Source organism: Grus americana, chromosome 10 (genome assembly GCF_028858705.1).
Source record: "Grus americana isolate bGruAme1 chromosome 10, bGruAme1.mat, whole genome shotgun sequence".
Lineage (NCBI taxonomy): Eukaryota > Metazoa > Chordata > Aves > Gruiformes > Gruidae > Grus > Grus americana.
In genome coordinates, this window is record NC_072861.1 from 20,854,035 (window position 1) to 20,871,295 (window position 17,261).

The 17,261-nt window shown below is 47.9% G+C and overlaps 1 protein-coding gene across 1 annotated transcript in view; it reads right to left on the minus strand.

The window, feature by feature from the left end:
* CHSY1 (chondroitin sulfate synthase 1) overlaps positions 1–16,366 on the minus strand; it is an 80,292-nt gene extending 63,926 nt beyond the window's left edge. Inside the window, exons 1-2 of the mRNA XM_054837272.1 lie at positions 15,907–16,366; positions 5,819–6,314 (exon numbers count right to left, since the gene is read on the minus strand). Coding sequence (XP_054693247.1) covers positions 5,819–6,314; positions 15,907–16,178 — 768 coding nt within the window. The 5' untranslated portion in view covers positions 16,179–16,366. The remainder of the gene's footprint in view (positions 1–5,818; positions 6,315–15,906) is intronic.
* Between the last annotated feature and the right edge of the window lie 895 nt (positions 16,367–17,261).

The window sequence follows — 17,261 nt, forward strand, 5'->3', positions numbered from 1 at the left end:
TCACTCAGCCTTCCTCTTTTAAAACAATGGCCAGGAGAAAGTCAGTGAGATCCAGACTGAAGTAACTTTGGTACAACACTTAAGAGCTATATACAAAGTCGTTCTTGATTTCTATAACAAACAAGAAACCTTTACCAACCTGAGTTCAGAAGTCACTAAGAAATGACTTACTGATGTCAAGTCAGTCTTCCCTCTGAAATATTTGGTTCTCAAATATTTGATTACTTTCTGAAGTGAAAGAGCTAGGTCAGGACTTGGGTGCAGATCTGAGATCTGTCTCCTGTTCAAATCCTCCTAACCCACACCTTGGTTTCACAAACCCAAACTGCAGCCTTTACTCTCTCCTTTGACCTCTCTGCCCTCCTCCTCAGCAAACATTGCTACTAAAATTAGATCACAGTGGTCATACCCGGCTGCCTCCCCCACTGTCGTCACAGACTCCCTGTCACATCAGTCATGTATTTTTGTCTCACACTGAGCCCCACACATCACCTTCCCTGCCCAGATAATGCTCTTCTCTAGTCTAACCTGTCTGTCCTCTGACAAAATGCCATTCCTCATTACTTTCATGAAGCTCAATCTCCATCCATCCCCAGAAGAGATAGCCACCTACTTCCAACTTACTCTGAAGCCAAAAAGACATCTCTGAAGCATTTCGGAGATAAAATTTAGTGCTTAAGAAAAGACAATTTATAAACATTCACCCTAGAACACTAGGCATGCTTGTATCCTCCCTCTTACACGCACGCATGCAATTTGTTTCGTATGTTTCTTGAATGAAGAGATGCAATGGGCTACACACACACGGCAAGAAAAGGTATCCATTGCTGTCAGGGTTTGCCAAGTTCCTATGCTCTGACTTCAAAAAAACGTACAACCTTTGAAGCAGGGACAATATATGTGTGTATATATTGTCTGACTTCAGGAGCGCTGCTGGAAACTCCCACCAAAGACAAGTCAAGTCTTACATTTGCTGCGTGGAGTCCAAGGCAAGGGTTCACAGAGCAAGGGCAGCCAAACATCACCATCCAACCCTACTGCCCCGCACAAACTGCGGTAAACCAAGGTGCTTCAGAGCACCCTGCCCAAAGCACCTCCTCACAGACCCCATCCTGCCCTGCTCCGGGATGTACAGCTCTTGCTGCTGAAGTCACTTGTGTGCTGTGCACCATACATCAACCAGCTACAAACAGGCTGAATCTCCTTTTTCGTTAGTGAAGGAAGGTTCTTTCTCAGAGGATAAAGCAAGGGAACTGAAGGTTAGCCGTTAACAGTTGCATCTGTCCCCAGTCTTTCAGTTCTGATCAATCGCTGCAGGACTTTTATCTTCTTTTGACTTCTATCTTACAGAAAACCATAAACTTCACTTTTGCCCATGGGAGAATCCATTCCAGAAACGGTATGTTCTGGCAGTGCCAATGTACTTGGCAGATACAATATGCACTTTAAAGGCTTTCCTAACCTCAGTAAATTTCAGAGTAGCAATTACATTCAATTACTCCAGATGAAAGACCACACAAAACATTAATTCGAATGCCCTTTCTCCCTGAAGGCCCTCGCCTACCCCTAGTCACCACTACCCTACTTCTTCCCCTCACCAACATCCAAAAAGTTGGACCTACTCTTCCTTGATGCTCATGTTTCCTGATGTGATCGCTCCCTTTGTCATAGCTTCTTTTCCATGTATGTTATTAAAAATCCTGTCTTGTTTCAGAACATTTAAGAGAACTTGTTCCAAGTTTGGAGGAAAGCACTGCCCCCTCCACACAGACACACTTGCTGCTTCTTACCTGATTTCTCCCACTACCTCAATCAGAACAGAAGGAAAACCAGACAAAACATCCGGGCATTTGCACCAGCAGTTAGAAGTAGCATAAGCTGCTTCGTTAGATCCAGTTGTTTCTATTGCGCTGTAGGACACCAAGCAGTATCACCTGAAAGCAATGTGTGTCAGAAGGGTTTTATTACTGAAGAAATTAATGGGATACATATCAGCACTGTCTTGATTTCTAGCAGCTACGAAGAGCTTGTATTAAAGTTACCAACACTCTTAAGGTGAGGATATTAAACACAAATTAAAATAATACTCAGCAGCAGCCATGAAACAAGGCTGAAACAACGCTAAGCTGCAGAGCGGTGGCTTTGTAATTCAGATGCATTTAAAGGAAACATTAGACTCAAAACGAAAACTGAGATCAACAACACGTTGGGATAGTTTAAATCACAAATGAGATAGCTTGTCATCAAAGCTGAAACCTGTCCTCAGGCTGAAAAGCCAAGACCACACATGGCATCAGATGAGAAAACAAAACTAGCATGTCTCTGTGATCCATGTGAGACAAACTAGGACTACTGGGGGGAGGAAATGAAAGAAGGAAAGAGACTTAAATATGTAAACTTTTCCTGAGAAAAACACCTATTAATGTGCCAGAAGTCCAAAATACCAAGATTCACTAGAAATGCAGAATCACCTCCTAGCAAGTTCAGTACAAGCCTTTTGTCCTCTTCAAGAGAAAAGGCTGCACTCCAATATCACTTCATAAACCGTCAAGCTCCCATCTGTAAGCTTCTGAGATTTCACAGCTCCATTCTTTTCATTATTTTTTTTCCTTCCAGTTTGCTGCATAAAATCCCAAGCTTTGGCTGCTCCACCCTATAGAGGGCTGAGTTTTACAGCTATTTGTCAAACAGCAGTAACAGTCTTGGGTTTGTTTTTACAATGATGATAATCCTTGCCATAAAGACCTTACATTTTAAGAGGCATGTCTCATCTGTGACTCACTCGACCTGCCTCAAGCAGGGCAGCAGCTACAAGCCTGGTCACAGAAGCCTAAAATCCATCACGGACTGCAAACTGCTCCTGAAGCAGCAGCCTGGGTGCATCAGATGAAGCTCCCCAGAGCTCAGGGAGCTTCAGTTCTCAAGCTTGCACATGTTGCTGCCTCTTTTCTGGGGTGAGATGAAACAGGAAGTCCAAAGAATCGTGGTGTCAATTCTTTTACTGTATTTACTGAAAAGCTCCTGACAGCAGGAAGAGCATGAACAAATCTTTACAAGTCTTGAAACGGGCAATAACCGGTGCCACTAATGAAGTGGTCTAAGAGGCACCACAGAGAGCAGAAACACAGGAAGGGGGGAAAAAAAGGGTTTTGAGACAGACTGCTGCGAGCAGAAATAAAACACAGAGCCAGGCCTGGAGACGCATTTGGGCACACCACCAGAGCCAGAGCCAGGGAAGATGAGCAGCACAGTAAAGACATTGTGGGATCCTAAAATCAGAGAAAGGGGGCACTGACAGTCATGGAGATGAGTAAAATGACTCCGGGCATAGAGCCCACTGCAAGAACAGTGCAGGGGGGAAAAAAAAAAAAAAAAAAATCACCCACACTCAGGTCCAGCAGGGCTCTCCATTTCAGAGAAGCTAAGCAAACCAAAGAGCTGGGTGGTGATGCAATCAAAGACCTCAGCTCCTGGTTCGTGCTGCCGCTTGAGACTCTCCAGAATAGGAAGTGCAGGAAGCAAAGGAGAAGTTTGGGTTTTCTGAAGCCAACACCATTTTGTTTGCCGAGTCTCGTGCTGTTGCTGCTTCCCTTTCGACAGGAACCATGAAGAATGCGGTGGCTGTGTCCCAGCAGACCAGGCACAGATAAACTTTTTGCTCTGTCAGAAGCTTGCTGAAATACAATCCTTTGCACTTCACTTACAGTGGCCTGTTACTTGATGTTCATGAACATACAAGACATGGAAAATGTCGCTTTTACACCAAGCTTTCCTAACACAGCTGTTACGACAGCTGTGTTATTTCACACAGCTATTGCTTTATCTTAAATAAAATACCAGGCACATTTAATCTAGTTGTCTGGACAATGAAAGGACAAGATCAAAAAAAGGAAAGATGACAGATTTTTTAAATTGAAAAGCCTCAACTAAATGAGAGTGGACCTATTCATTGCAGAAGCAATGTGCTTTCATGACCGAAACTCTGCCCTCTCTCCAAAACAGCTGAGTCTTAACATCTCACACTCATGGGTTACTTCTGAACATCTTACAGTTTATACACTTCACACAAACCAATTTTAAGTAATTCAAGGCACTTGGGAGAATCCAGCACTATGGATAATTTAACAGAAGCTGATCAAACAAAACTGATTTTGAGAAAAGCCCAATCTAATTCTGTCAGATAGCATTCCTAGTGCAGTTGTGTGCTATCATTAGCTATTTCAGGTCAAAATTTGATCATACTGAATTTAGGTCTTCGCCAGTTTCACTAGGACCAAAATGCTGACCTTCAGTAAATTATCAAATACCACATGGTACAGGCATTCACACCATAAGTTATTTCAACTCAGAATGTCTAGAGTAAAAATTTTATGCTGCTAAAAACTGTAGAAAAAAGTTACTGACTCCTTATGAACGGTTAACGACGATACTGGCAACAGACAAACTAGTTTCAGGTCTGTAAGCCGGGAACGTGGAGAGCCACTGTTAATCCAGAAGGTCTTTAGGCACAGAAGATATGAATGAATTACTGCAGCTGGAAACCTCCTTTCCCTTCCTCAGAGGCTTTCCTGTCACTGAACTGTGAACTGAAACGAAGCAACAGCTTTTGGGGACAGAAATTCAGTGTCAAAAGTTTAACACAAGTCTTTGCCAGTGAAAGAGCGGGTCAGCAGCAGTATCTTTCATCATCCGTGACCACAGCTCCTCTGTCATGTGGGCAGAAGAATCCCCCTCTTTACCACATCTCATAAAAGGACAAAGCCATAGTTGCATACAAGTCATAAATGTTTGTGTAAAAAGACAAACTGTTGACTCTCTCTTCTGCTCTCAACGTCTCCCTTATTTCTAAGACAGAACCACCGGCATTTTCCCTGGTACAGGAGGAGAAACTGCAGCTCAAGCCCAGCAGGTGTTTTCAGTCAGACAGTCTGTTAACACCCAGGACTCACTTCAAAGAGCCAGAGCATCGGGGCAGGAGAAGCCCCTCTTGCCCCTGGGAGGAGCCGCTGCCCCCCAGCATCCAGAAGGAACAGCAGCAAGAAACTCTGCCACAAGCAGGCTGGGGACTTTCTTGGTTTTCCCCCTCCCAGGATGCCAAATTCACAGCCACATCAGCTGTGGGCACAACCCAAGTTTTGAAGTAAGAGTGGTGGCTTGTCTCTGCTGACGTCAGGGACGTACTGAGCGGGCATCTGCAGGATGGGGCTGCTAGCGAGTCCCCCGAGCAGCAGTGGACTTCTGCTGCAGGCAGGCTGGGAGGCAGCTCAGTGCACAGGGTGACAGTGCCAGCCACCATGAGTCATCTCCACCATGGCTGTAGTTTGGGAAAAAACTGTCACTGTCAGGGCAAACGTGTCAGCCTTGCACATTTCAACTGCAGCAAGTTGCAAAGTAATTGTATCATCTATTTTCCACACTGACACCATGACATACCCAGCTAAAGAAGACAAAAGAGGCTTGGACAGTCAAGACTGCAGGGACCCACGGACACTTTGATTTAAGCTTATTCCCTTTCTGTCTAAATAAAAATATCTTCTGTGAATGATGTTTCTCCCCCAACCCCAATATGCCTAATGTTAGGCTCCATTTCCCTCCTTACTGTTGCACTTCCGTATTTGTGTAGGTCTCTCCCAGGGTGACACTTGTAGGAAACAAAAGCAAGTAGAAACTGTACAGTTGGATGGTAGAGTTGCAAAGGGAGGTGAGCTCTGGCGGAACTGCTGCACAGCCGTACAACAGCAATTCCCTGCTGCCAGCCTCTCCCACTCTCTACCTCCCCCAAAACACACACCTCCGTTCTCCACATCCTCGTCCTTACCTCGTAGGACCACACACACTGCACTCCCGCAAACCTCCGCACGCATCTTCCCACTTCCACGTCCTCGTGAGTGGTGTACATCTCTCTCAGGCACTCGCCAATGTGTGGCACCATTCTACGCAGGACTTCCCGGCTCATGATCACTCCTGGTCCCCCCATGCAGAAGTTCTCGCCTGGTTCCAGCGCCAGCTTCCCCATCTCCTCCGTGGTGCCAAGGCCAGTCTGCCCAAGAAAGAGGGGCTCGCTGCTGTTCAAACTCCTGAGGAAGTTCTCCAGTTTGTCCCCTTTGATGTAAACATCATCATCAGCTCTCATAAACCATTCGTATTTGTCCAAGTAGTGGTCATGCATATATTTGAGCATCATGAAAGATTTCTTCTGGGGTGGGTAAGAGTCATCTACACCTGGAAGCGGCACGATGGGAATGGGAATAGAGGTGTCCGAACCCTCGCTGGAGAAGAATTCAACCTTGCCAGGAATGGTTTTGGACCAGGTTCTAGATTGAAAAAGACAATAAGGACTAATTAAGTATGCAAACCAAGGCAAGCAGGGAGTGCTACCAGAGACAACTCAAAGGAACTCCACCTCATCTGCTTTACAAGTTTTCTTTTTAAATGCCTTGAAGGGTTATTTTTTCCATGCAAATGAGAACATTCACATTGCACACAGAGCAATCGGTATAATACACAAAAAATTCTAACATGACAGGCATCTGAGTATCATTTTTGCAGCTGTATCTGATAGAAAAATAATTCAATAGTAGTGGTTCACTAGTGGCAGGCAGGCTTTCTTAAGCACACTCAGTATTGGTGTAACAGCTATTGGTCACAAGATACAGAGTGAAGCCAAAGGGAGCCAAGATGGGCAAACAATTCACATACAGCTGGATTTAATGACTCCAAAGCTTCCCTGCAAGTTATTCAGCATCGTATCCACCTCCCAATCCCCCTAAGCCCCATCAAAAGCTCAAATGTGCATTAAGAAGTACTGACTTCCAAAGAGTAAATAGAAATTTCACATGAACTTGTAGGGAATCAGTATCCTGTGGGAAACCAACCAAACAGCAACTTCTCTAGATGATATGTGGAAAAGCAGGTAGGGCTTTGACAGAAGTAAAACATTCCTGCCTGTTTGCAATAGCCAGAGAAGCACAGAGCACGGTAGCAACAGTAACCTCAAATGGGTCTGCCCATACCAGCAAAGGACTAGTAGAAAAGTAGTCCTAAGAGATGCATGCAATACATGTAATCCCAACAGATAACCTGGTGCTACCAACATCCGCACCTCCAGCAGCTTTCCGTATGTATCAGACCAATTTTAGTAGAGAGAAACATCACAAAAGAGGAGCTTTTTCTGTGTGAAACAACACAGCGACATCTGCTCCACACCTTCCATGCTCCTCTCTGCCAAATCCAACCCATCTGCATGGGCAAATTGGGTCACTCACATTGCAGGAAGAGATGTAGGATGATTCCTCAAGGCAGACTGCAGAACACTTAACCTCCTCCAGGGAGGATTTTCAATCATGTAACTGTTATAGCCTTGCCCTAAAAATTATGAATTTTAAGCTTTCAGTACCATTTTCTCAAATTCTACCCGGGAAAAAGCAGAGTTCACGTATCCTTCACAGAAACTCACAGAAACTATTTTCATTGGTAAACCAACAGGTTTTGCCCCTTTTTGTATAGTGGGAGAATATTTTCTAATTATGTTTGGTGACTATGCTCAGAATATAACCTATATTCAAAGCCTAATGCAAAAACATTCTCAAGGTAAAGGACGCGGTATTCCCTCAATGCATCACTGTCACTTTTACCAGATGCCTCTCAACATAGGTTTCTTCCCAAAAGCAGAGCGGATTTTGGGCAGTACAGACCATATGAAATTTGAAATCTCCAGAATTAGCTACCATACAAAGTCTGAAATATAAAAATATTTCAGAAGAATTATTCCTTAAGTTCTACTGGGAAACACAAAGGTATTTGATTAGTACTAACTAAACATCAATTTCCACACCTTAACAGTTACACACTAATTCAGTTTTGTGTAATGAGTATCACCCAATTACTTTAAAAGCTTTGTCTTCTGGATTTGTTACTGCCATGGGTAGCGTTTCATAGGAAAAGTTCAGATCCCAGCTTCTCAGAAGAGCAGAGAGTGAAACCAATGGAAATGTTCCTGTTGACTTCACAACAGAGGTGATGAGGCCTTTAATCATCAGTGATGCAATTAATGCACAGTACTACTGGTTATAAAGTCATATCCTATTAAAGCACTGAAAACTACCCATTTAAAAATGAGACACGCTCATATCTTGAACTTTCACTAACTATTAAGGAAGTTCACTGACACACTCCACATACAAATTATCTGGTCTTGAATGAAAAGACTACAGAGTAAATTGCTCTTCCCATACCAACTCTCAATCTAAGTTTAGAAGACTTCTTCATTAAAGATACTTGATGCATTCAAATTTTAATCTCATAGAACTAAAAGGCAGAAGAAGCTACTGAGAAACACAGCTCATCTCATCCATTGTGACCAGTTCCCAGTGCAGCTTTGGGTGGACCCAGGACACTTTCCAGACAATCACCTGGTGAAGTTATAAGCTAAAGTCTTACGGAAATTTCTGCTTAGTAACTTTTTTTATTCTAAAACATCAAAAGCAAACAATTAATTTTCAGACTTGCTCTCGATGTCCTGAAAGATCTGCTTTTGTAATGATTACAAACCATGGACAACACAATGTCTTCTATCACTCCAAGTTTTAGCTCCTTTCTGGACTCTTTTAAGGAGCAGTCTTCAGCTCTTTGGGGTTTTTTGGGTTTTGGTTTGTTTTTTTTTTTTTCCCCCAGCACAACCCCTTCTGTTGATTTCCAGTTTAAACTTACTCCCTGCTCTCCACCCAGGTACCCTCACCTCAGGAGCCCCCTAAGTACTGTCAAGAAAAGAGCTCCCATACATTGGAGAGGGAACAAAATGCATGTACATCCATAAACCCTGGCACATTTGATTCTCAGCCCTTGTATTGCATTAAACGCCTCAGCTCAAAGCCAGTTTGACCCCACCTTTTCATGGATCTGGGGCATATTTAAGTTTCATAGTAAAACAGGAGTAAACCAGAGACATATCCCTGCATATGTGGGGGGCACAACGCATGCAGAAAGACCATGCCCTAACGATAACCACATCCCAAGGATCAGTGTGTGACTTGGGTCGGCACCACAACATTACTTCAGCATTGGGATCTCACTTTGACCATGCCCCAGCACAGGTTGACTAAGCCTTTGTTCATTTCCTGCGACAACGCAATTTCTAGAATGAGACAACTCGCCGTGTTATTTGCGACTGTGGCTTTGAGCATTCGTTTGAACTCAGACAGACAAAATACACTCCCACATCAAAAAATTGCCTGAGTGTCTGTGTCAACGCAAGCACTGCTCAGCAGAGGCTGAAACAATGGGAGTCACCATGTGCTGCTCCTTATGTCTAAGCCACAGCTCCCAGCTTGATGCGGCTCTTTTTTGGGGAGAGAATACAGAAAGAACAATTTGCTCAGGAAACACGTTGTCGCACTCAGCTAAAGAAGCCAAACCACAGTTCATAAAACGAACTGTAAATACTTTTTTCTGACCCCAGCTATCGGCAGAACTAAGGACTAGTAAATGCAGGGATGAATTCTGATCAAAGCTACTTTTAACTTTTTTTTTATCTGACATGGCAAAGAATCAGCCCTGGCTCAATCACAAGCTATTCTGCAGAGTAGTGTGTTAACAGATACATTTCCTGCCTGTCCTCTCACCTCCAGTCCAGTTTACCATGTCTGCTCTCAGGTTATGGGCAGCAACCTAATCCCTTCAGCTTCTCAGGCACAGACCTCTTGTCTCAACACCTTCCTACTTCTGTGGCCCCACCACCACACACTCCCACCATTGCTTTCCTGGTCAAGGCTTCTCTAATATTACACTTGCCCTCCTTCCACCTACAAGGGCTCTCTCACCCTCAACTGTTTAAAGGAAATGCGGTCACAACATTTCTGCCACCAGACTCCTGTATCTATGCCTGCAGAGACCGCCTCCCCTGCAGTGATAGCTGGCAGCCTCAGTCAGCTTAAGGCCATTTCGACTCTGTCCAGAAAGAAACATCAGGTTCTCAATACAACCAATACATGTACTGAACTGGTCATTTAAAAACCCAGCAGCTAAACTGCTCCGGCAGATCCCAACCTTATCTCCTCTGTGTAATCTGAATCTCCTCAGTTAAACAGGAGGACGTGCATGAATCAGGACAGCAAGGCTCTCCATTACCTTCCGCAGGAGCAGCAGTGAAAACATGCACGACGGTGTGCGACCTGGTTTCCCTCAGTGCACATAACTCCAACAAACTAAAAGCTAGCATTGACAAGGGAATCAAAGTGCAATTTAAACAAACACAAACGTAAAAAAAATTAGATAATGGTTCCTTAGAAGAAGTCTCTTAGCAGAGGACATTAGGACTGCTCCAGTATTGGTGGCCACCAAGTCAATTTTACCATCCCTTAACTGATTTGGCACACTAGATATCCTACATGTACCCCAATCTGAGCAAGTCACAAGCAAACTGGATGCAAAGACTTTGTCACAGCTGGTACAGGTATTCATGCAATACAGAAAACTGTGTGCACAAAGAGAGTGCTAAAAAACCCCAGTATTTTCTAAAAAGTGACCGCTGCTACAGTCACCAAATGTTGTCAGAAGTCATTTCTTCATTTAAGAAGTTTAAAAAGCATAGCTTGGAGCAGGAGGAGCACAGATCTGGAATGTTGTATCTTTTGTTTCCAGTGTTTATTATTTATTTGTATTACCTTGCTTTGTTATCAGCTCTGCAGACTCAGCAGAAGCATAGTCAGCAGTGTTATGCAGACAGCGCCTTTGTAGAGACCCAAACTGGAGATGGTTACAAAAAATGTACTTGCTTTTTGTTTTCAGCTTGGGAACCACGGAGGGCCACGAAGTTGATCAGAGGGCTGGAGCACCTCTCCTATGAGGACAGGCTGAGAGAGTTGGGATTGTTCAGCCTGGAGAAAAGAAGGCTCCAGGGAGATCTAATTGCAGCCTTCCAGTGCCTGAAGGGGCTACAGGAAAGCTGGTGAGGGACTCTTTATGAGGGAGTGTAGTGACAGGACAAGGGGGAATGGGTTTAAGCTGAAGGAGGGTCGATTTAGATTAGATGTGAGAAAGAAATTCTTTACCGTTAGAGTGGTGAGGCACTGGAACAGGTTGCCCAGAGAGGTTGTGGAGGCCCCATCCCTGGAAGTGTTCAAGGCCAGGTTGGATGGGGCTTTGGGCAACCTGGGCTAGTGGAGAGTGTCCCTGCCCATGGCAGGGGGGTTGGAACCAGATGATCTTTAAGTTCCCTTCCAACCCAAACCATCCTATGATTCTAACCTCCCTTAGAGGAGATCAGAGAAATCATTTAAAGTTTTGAGAAATAGTCATCTTGTATAATTATGCTGAAGAAAATCATAATTTGTGAAGAACTCACCAAGATAATGGACCTAAAAGACTGATTTTCTGAATACATGGTTCAGCTAAATTTCATGTTGGATTAGGGCTAGTTTTGTGTAACTGTTCTTCAAGGTCCCATCTTTCCAGCAACACTTGCTACAAGGGAAGCAATGAACCACAGCTCAGCCAGGAGAACTGAGCACGGAAACCAGCACACTGCTCCTGCACATGGTACTGCAGATGACCATCATGAGATACCAGAAAAACATGCTGTTTTTTTAAAATTTCCAGATAGGTTTAAAAGAGCTTCCCAGTTAAGATCTGCATTACAGAATTCAGATTTTGAGGGAGAGTTCCTTTCAAATCTTTGCAGGACAGCTTGGTATCAAGCTTTAATGGAGAACTGAAGCAGCTTCCACAGCTCCTTAGAGTCTTTTGAATTAAACTGCTCCAATTTTAAGTGATGCCAGTTTTCTGTCCATGGATATCCATCCACCTTCCTTGTGGAAACAGGGACAGAAATGGATCCATCATCTGTAGGCACACCGATACCCAGCGGGTACCAAAGCCCAAGTGTCCCAAAGGTTTGGGGCATATAGTTATTTTGGGGTAAGTAGGTGACTTCGTTTCGCCTTATCCCCCATGCATCAATGCCAGTTGCTCTTTCTGTATTTGTTTCATACTGTTCCTTAAACATTCTTGCAAATTTTAGGTAACTGCTTACTGATCAGAAAGCCCAAGTATGTCATATTTCTGCTGAAGGACACAAGAGCAGGACACACCGAGTTCTTACTGCTGCAATACTGTGGCATAATCTATATGTTAAGCAAAATGCGTATCGCGCTGCCACAATGTTCAGTCAGTTCACATGGCATCATCTCCAGAGGCAAGAGTGCACGCTCCACAATCCATCGTATTACCTCACTAGCAACCAGAAAGGACCAAAACTAAATACCACCCAACAGCTTCGACCTAGGCTCTGAATTTAAAAGAAGCACAAAAATGTGTTTTGTATTACATTTCTGCAGCAGCTAGTGCAGGCTTAGACAGATAATACAAACTCCTTTAGAACCCAAATCCTTCTGGCTGCCTTTCACTTAAGCTTTTCCAAGTGCTCAGGTATTTAGATTCCAGTGCAGTCTGTTTCCTATAAGCCACCACAAACAGTATGGCAGCACGTTTGAAACGGAGCCTCCCAAAGGGCACCCTTCTGCTGCGGGAGTGGGACCCCGGCATCGCTGCCTAGTGCTGCAAAATGGCACCTCTCACGGTCCTCGTGTGTGTGGCCTTGTGGCACTTCAAGGTGCCGTGGGGACTGTCCCAAACTGAGAAGTACTGCAGCTGTGTTCCTGCAGAGATATTGCCAAAGACCAACCTCAGGCATCTCACCATTAACTACATTCACACTAGTCTCCTGCCACGTTTCCCAGGAAATCTAGTTGCTATGCAAAAAGAAAGGAAGGAAAAAAAAAAAAAAAAAGGGTGGTTAACTGCCTGATATTTCTGTTCTGAGACAGCAGACTTAAATCTTCTGGGAGACTGCTTATTCCCATCCTCTCCTTCCTGCAGCTCTTTTAGGACAACTCCCCTCAACTGCAAAACCATTAGCGCATATTGTTGCACTTTCCCTGAACCCCAGCCATACTTTAACTCCTTCCCGCATGGCTCTTTTCCTGACTATTTCTTGTCCTTTGATGTGACACCGCAGTTTCTGCTGCTCCACTTCACCAGCCTCCTGGAAGGGAAGCTCTGCTAACCTGGCTGTCAGATGCAATAACTGCTGAAGTTACAAATCTGCCCTCTGAAAACCTGTAGATCTAAAGCTTATTCTCTGCCTCGCAGACTACAAAAGCACAACTGTTTCAAAGAGCCAGTGTCTCCTGAAAATCCAGCAGGCCCGTTTTGCCTTGCAGTGGTCATTTTGCTCATGATTGATGTTCAGGAAGTGGATTGCTTCCCCTCTTGTTAGACCCTATCTGGATTCACAACAGCAAGGATCAGCAAATGCTTTCCGCTCTGGTCCCTTTTAGCCGTGTCTGTAAATGGCCTTTGAGCCACAGCAATTTGGAGGTATTCAGCCTCTGAATCCCTAATTCCTTTCAGTGTTCTGGCTAGCGCGGTATCAAGGCTCTGCACACGCTGCCACCCCGGGAATGCCTTGCTAGCAGCTTCCCATTTCACTCGCTGTGCCAGCTATTCAGCTCACCAGGATGCTTTGTCAATGTAGTAATCCCAGCAATTGTCTGCTTGAGTACTTCATGGCAATCAAAAGCCTTTTAAGATTTCAGGTTTGTCTTCCTTTCGCTCCCCATCTTCCCCCCAAAGATGTCTTCCTGTCACCAGGACATTATCTCATTTCTTTTACCAACAGAGGGGAGAAAAATGCATTTAGCCCTACCGCAACATTAAGACGTCTCTTTATTCGTCCCTTCTGAGAGCGGACATCATCTCTAGAGGTTAAACCAAAACAGCAGTGCAGTAAAAAGCAATACTCAGATCTCCTTCCAAGGGCTAAAGGGGCCCGATTCCATTAGCTGGATTTGTTACATTGCATCTCTAGCCATTTTTTTGTGTGAGCACATGATGCAGATCTGGTTCCGTAAACCCAGCTCTCCCACAGCATGGGACCATTCAGCAAGCAGGGCCAAAGCCCGAAGAATGAGAATCCTTCCCACACCAGCAAAGCGAAACACTGCACAATTAACACCCATCTCTGGACACTATTGTGATAAATTTCCCTTTCTTGAATCCTTGATGCAAAATCCGACGGATACTAGGCAAACTGTTCTGCCATAAAACCTGTTACATGATGTCCCAACACAGCTCCAGCCTTTCTGTATGTAAATTATGTGGCTCATGAGATTTGCAATCCAAAATGCTCCATCCCACACGGTGAAGAAGAATACCTAACCCTGAAGAAACAGATTCTTTCACCCATTTCAAAGCATCAATCATGCACTCTCTGTTACTTAATTACAGGTCTACTGCTGAAAGAAGGAATTAAGTTTCCATTAAAACCATTGTTGGTGGACAATATACTTCAGATTGCCCAAATTAAGCAATCTGAGTGCATTTGATGCTGATATAAAGAGAGCTACCCTTTCCCAAAACCAGCGCTGGGCAGGGAGAGGAGGAGAAGATGGTCCATCATACATGGTTTTGCCATCCTGTTCTTACTGGCCACTAGGGCCAAGTACTTTTCAACCTAGGCAGGCAGGAGATGGAGAAGGGTTTGTTCTAGTACACAACTAAAGGGGATGTTTTATTAGAGAAAGATCCGCCCCAGAGCTCCTGGCTGCTCCTCTGACAGCACTGGCTGTGCAGTGCTCAGTTGGAGCCAGGGTATACCCGAGCTGACATTTTAGCTCTTAACTCTTTCAGATTTCCCAAGCAAGCTTCCCGCGCAGCCTCCCAGCACTGCCTGCTGGCACGAACGCCAGAGCAATAGGCATGTTGCTCCAAAGCCACAGACACGTCTCTCACAGAAGAGATGATTATTCTGATGCTGCCGAGGCTTTGGACAGAAGTCCCATTAGCACGCGGCACTCACAGCCATACCCAGCTATGGCTGGAGAGCATGCCACCGGCTACGGCAAGCGGCATGCTGTGCAAAGCACAAAGATTGTCCCTGCTCCAAAAATAGGTGTACTCAGGTAATAAACACATGGCTCAGACACCCCAGTTTCTGCGCTAGCTTCACCAGCCTGAAGCTAGGAGCATTCACCCAAGCTGACTTTCCCATTCAAGCTGTTTCACTACCTGGTCCAGCCTTAGCAACAGCTGCAGCGAGCGGAGGGTGATTTTAGTCTTTGTTCCCAGATGCATTTTCTGAGTTTCATTCCTAAGCACATGCATTCAGCTTGGCGCAGTAGTCTTTTCTTCCCCTATCCAGGGGGTTACAGCCATCCCCGAACTTTATTATTATTAGGCTGTCGGCTCTCTTCAGAAGCAGCAGCCAAGGACTGCACCAGCATGGCACGGCCATGCCCAAGGCAGAAGCATTGAGGGAAGCGCTTTAACGACCGCGTCTCCCCCAGTGACCGGTGGCAAGTGCCCCCTCGCTATGGAGGGGCTGCCTGACCCTCGGGCAAGACCACTGGCTCTACCTGCCATGTACCGGCTCAACCAGACCGCGAGAGCGTCAGTGCGACTCAACTCGACCCCTCAGGTCTCTGCCGACCTGTCCAGGCAGCAGATGAGAGCTCGGGGCACCTCTCTCCCCCCTCACCTCACACCCCGGCCCGGCTGCGAGTGCTGCCCAGGCAGGGGCGAGGAGAGCCGGGTCCGAGCGTGCCCTGAGGGGCCCCTTCGGCTCGCTCACACCTGCCCCGGGGAAGGGCGAGAGGGGGGATCCCAGCCGCAAGGGCATCCCGGCCGCAAGGGCCCCGCCGCGGGAGACCTCCCGCCCCGGGGCTGTTACCTCAGCCGCTCCTCAGGGAAAACGGCCGTGCCGAGAGCCGAGCCCAGCCGAACGTGGCCGAACCGAGCCGAGCCCAGCCGACCCGAACCCACCCGAGCCTAACCGAACAGACCCCAGCCCAGCCGACCCGACCCGAGCTCAGCCGAAGGCAGCCGAGCGGAGCCGCCCCACCGCCCGCTCACCGGTGGGCGGCCACGGCGCGGCTCCGCAGGTACTTCTGCGCCGTCATCACCCCCACGAAGAGAAAGCTCTGTGCCGGCGAACCGGGGCGGCGCGGCGGGGCGGCGGCGGCGGCGGCAGGCAGCGGGCGGCAGCCCTGCGGGCGGGCTCGGCGGGGCCGCGCCGCCGCCGCCAGCTCGGAGGCGCGGGGCAGGACGAGGCGCGATGCGAGCACGAAGCCCAGCACCAGCCCCAGCAGGACGCTGAGCCAGGCGCGGCGGCCGCGGCCCGCCATGCCCGCCCAGGCCCCGCGCGGCTCCTCACAGCGCCGCCGCCCCGCGCTGCGCCGCCGCCGCCAGCCGCGCCGTGTCGCCCAGCGCCGCCATGGGGGAAGGGGCAGGGACGGGAAGCGGAGGGGAGGGAGGAGAGGGGAAGGGAAGGGAAAGGGGCGCCCGCCTCCCCGGCCCTGCCCCTCGGCACAGGCGCCGTGTGCGGCCCGCGCCGCGCTGCCCGCCGCCGATGGCCCCGCCCGGCCGTGGCGGTGGTGGCGGGGTCTGCCGTGGAGCAGCCCCCGCCGCGGGCAGGGGGAGGGAGGTGGCGCGGCTCGGCCCGGCCCCCGCACGTCCCGCCGCGCTGGCGCACCGGGGGGGGGGCCCGCCCGGGACAGGGACCCCGGGGTGGGAAGGGGGATCGAGACCCGGGGTGTGGCCCCGGGACAGGGACCGGGTCCGAAAGCACCACCGTGGAGCGGGACCATAGGACAGGGACCGGCACCTTGACCAAGCAGCCCACCCTGGGGCCCCAGAACCTCGGCCCAGCTGCCCAGACCAAGAGGCTGGGACAGGAGCCCAAGAGAACGCGGGTGCTCGGATCCAGGGGTGGGGACTGAGACCCCGGACATAACCCCAGGACAGGGACCTCAGCCCAGCACCCTGGGACAGGACCCTGGCTCGGGAGCTGGGACTGGGACTGCAGCCCAGCCCTTCGGACCAGGATGGGAAGGCACTGGGAGACCGGTACCCCGACCCAGGACAGGCACCAGGCACCCATGCCTGCTGGCAGAGGTCCATTGCCCATCCCTGCAGAGACCCAGCTGGCTCACGCTGAGCCTGCGCAGCCAGAAATGCACCATTCCCATCTCCGCGCAGGGTCCCGGCTGCCCAAGCCCCAGACCTGCTGTGCCTCGGCCCACGGTGCGTGCAGAGCTCCAGCCCTGGTTTCGCCTGGTGCTCGTGCATTTGTGCAGCACGTGCTCTAGTGCCAGGGGGAACGGAAGCACAGGCAGCTCTGTTTTTTCCCACCTTTCTAATTAAACCGACCAGAAATAGGTCAGTCTATTTCCATCTGGAGGCTATAATGACTGCTTGACAGAGCGAAG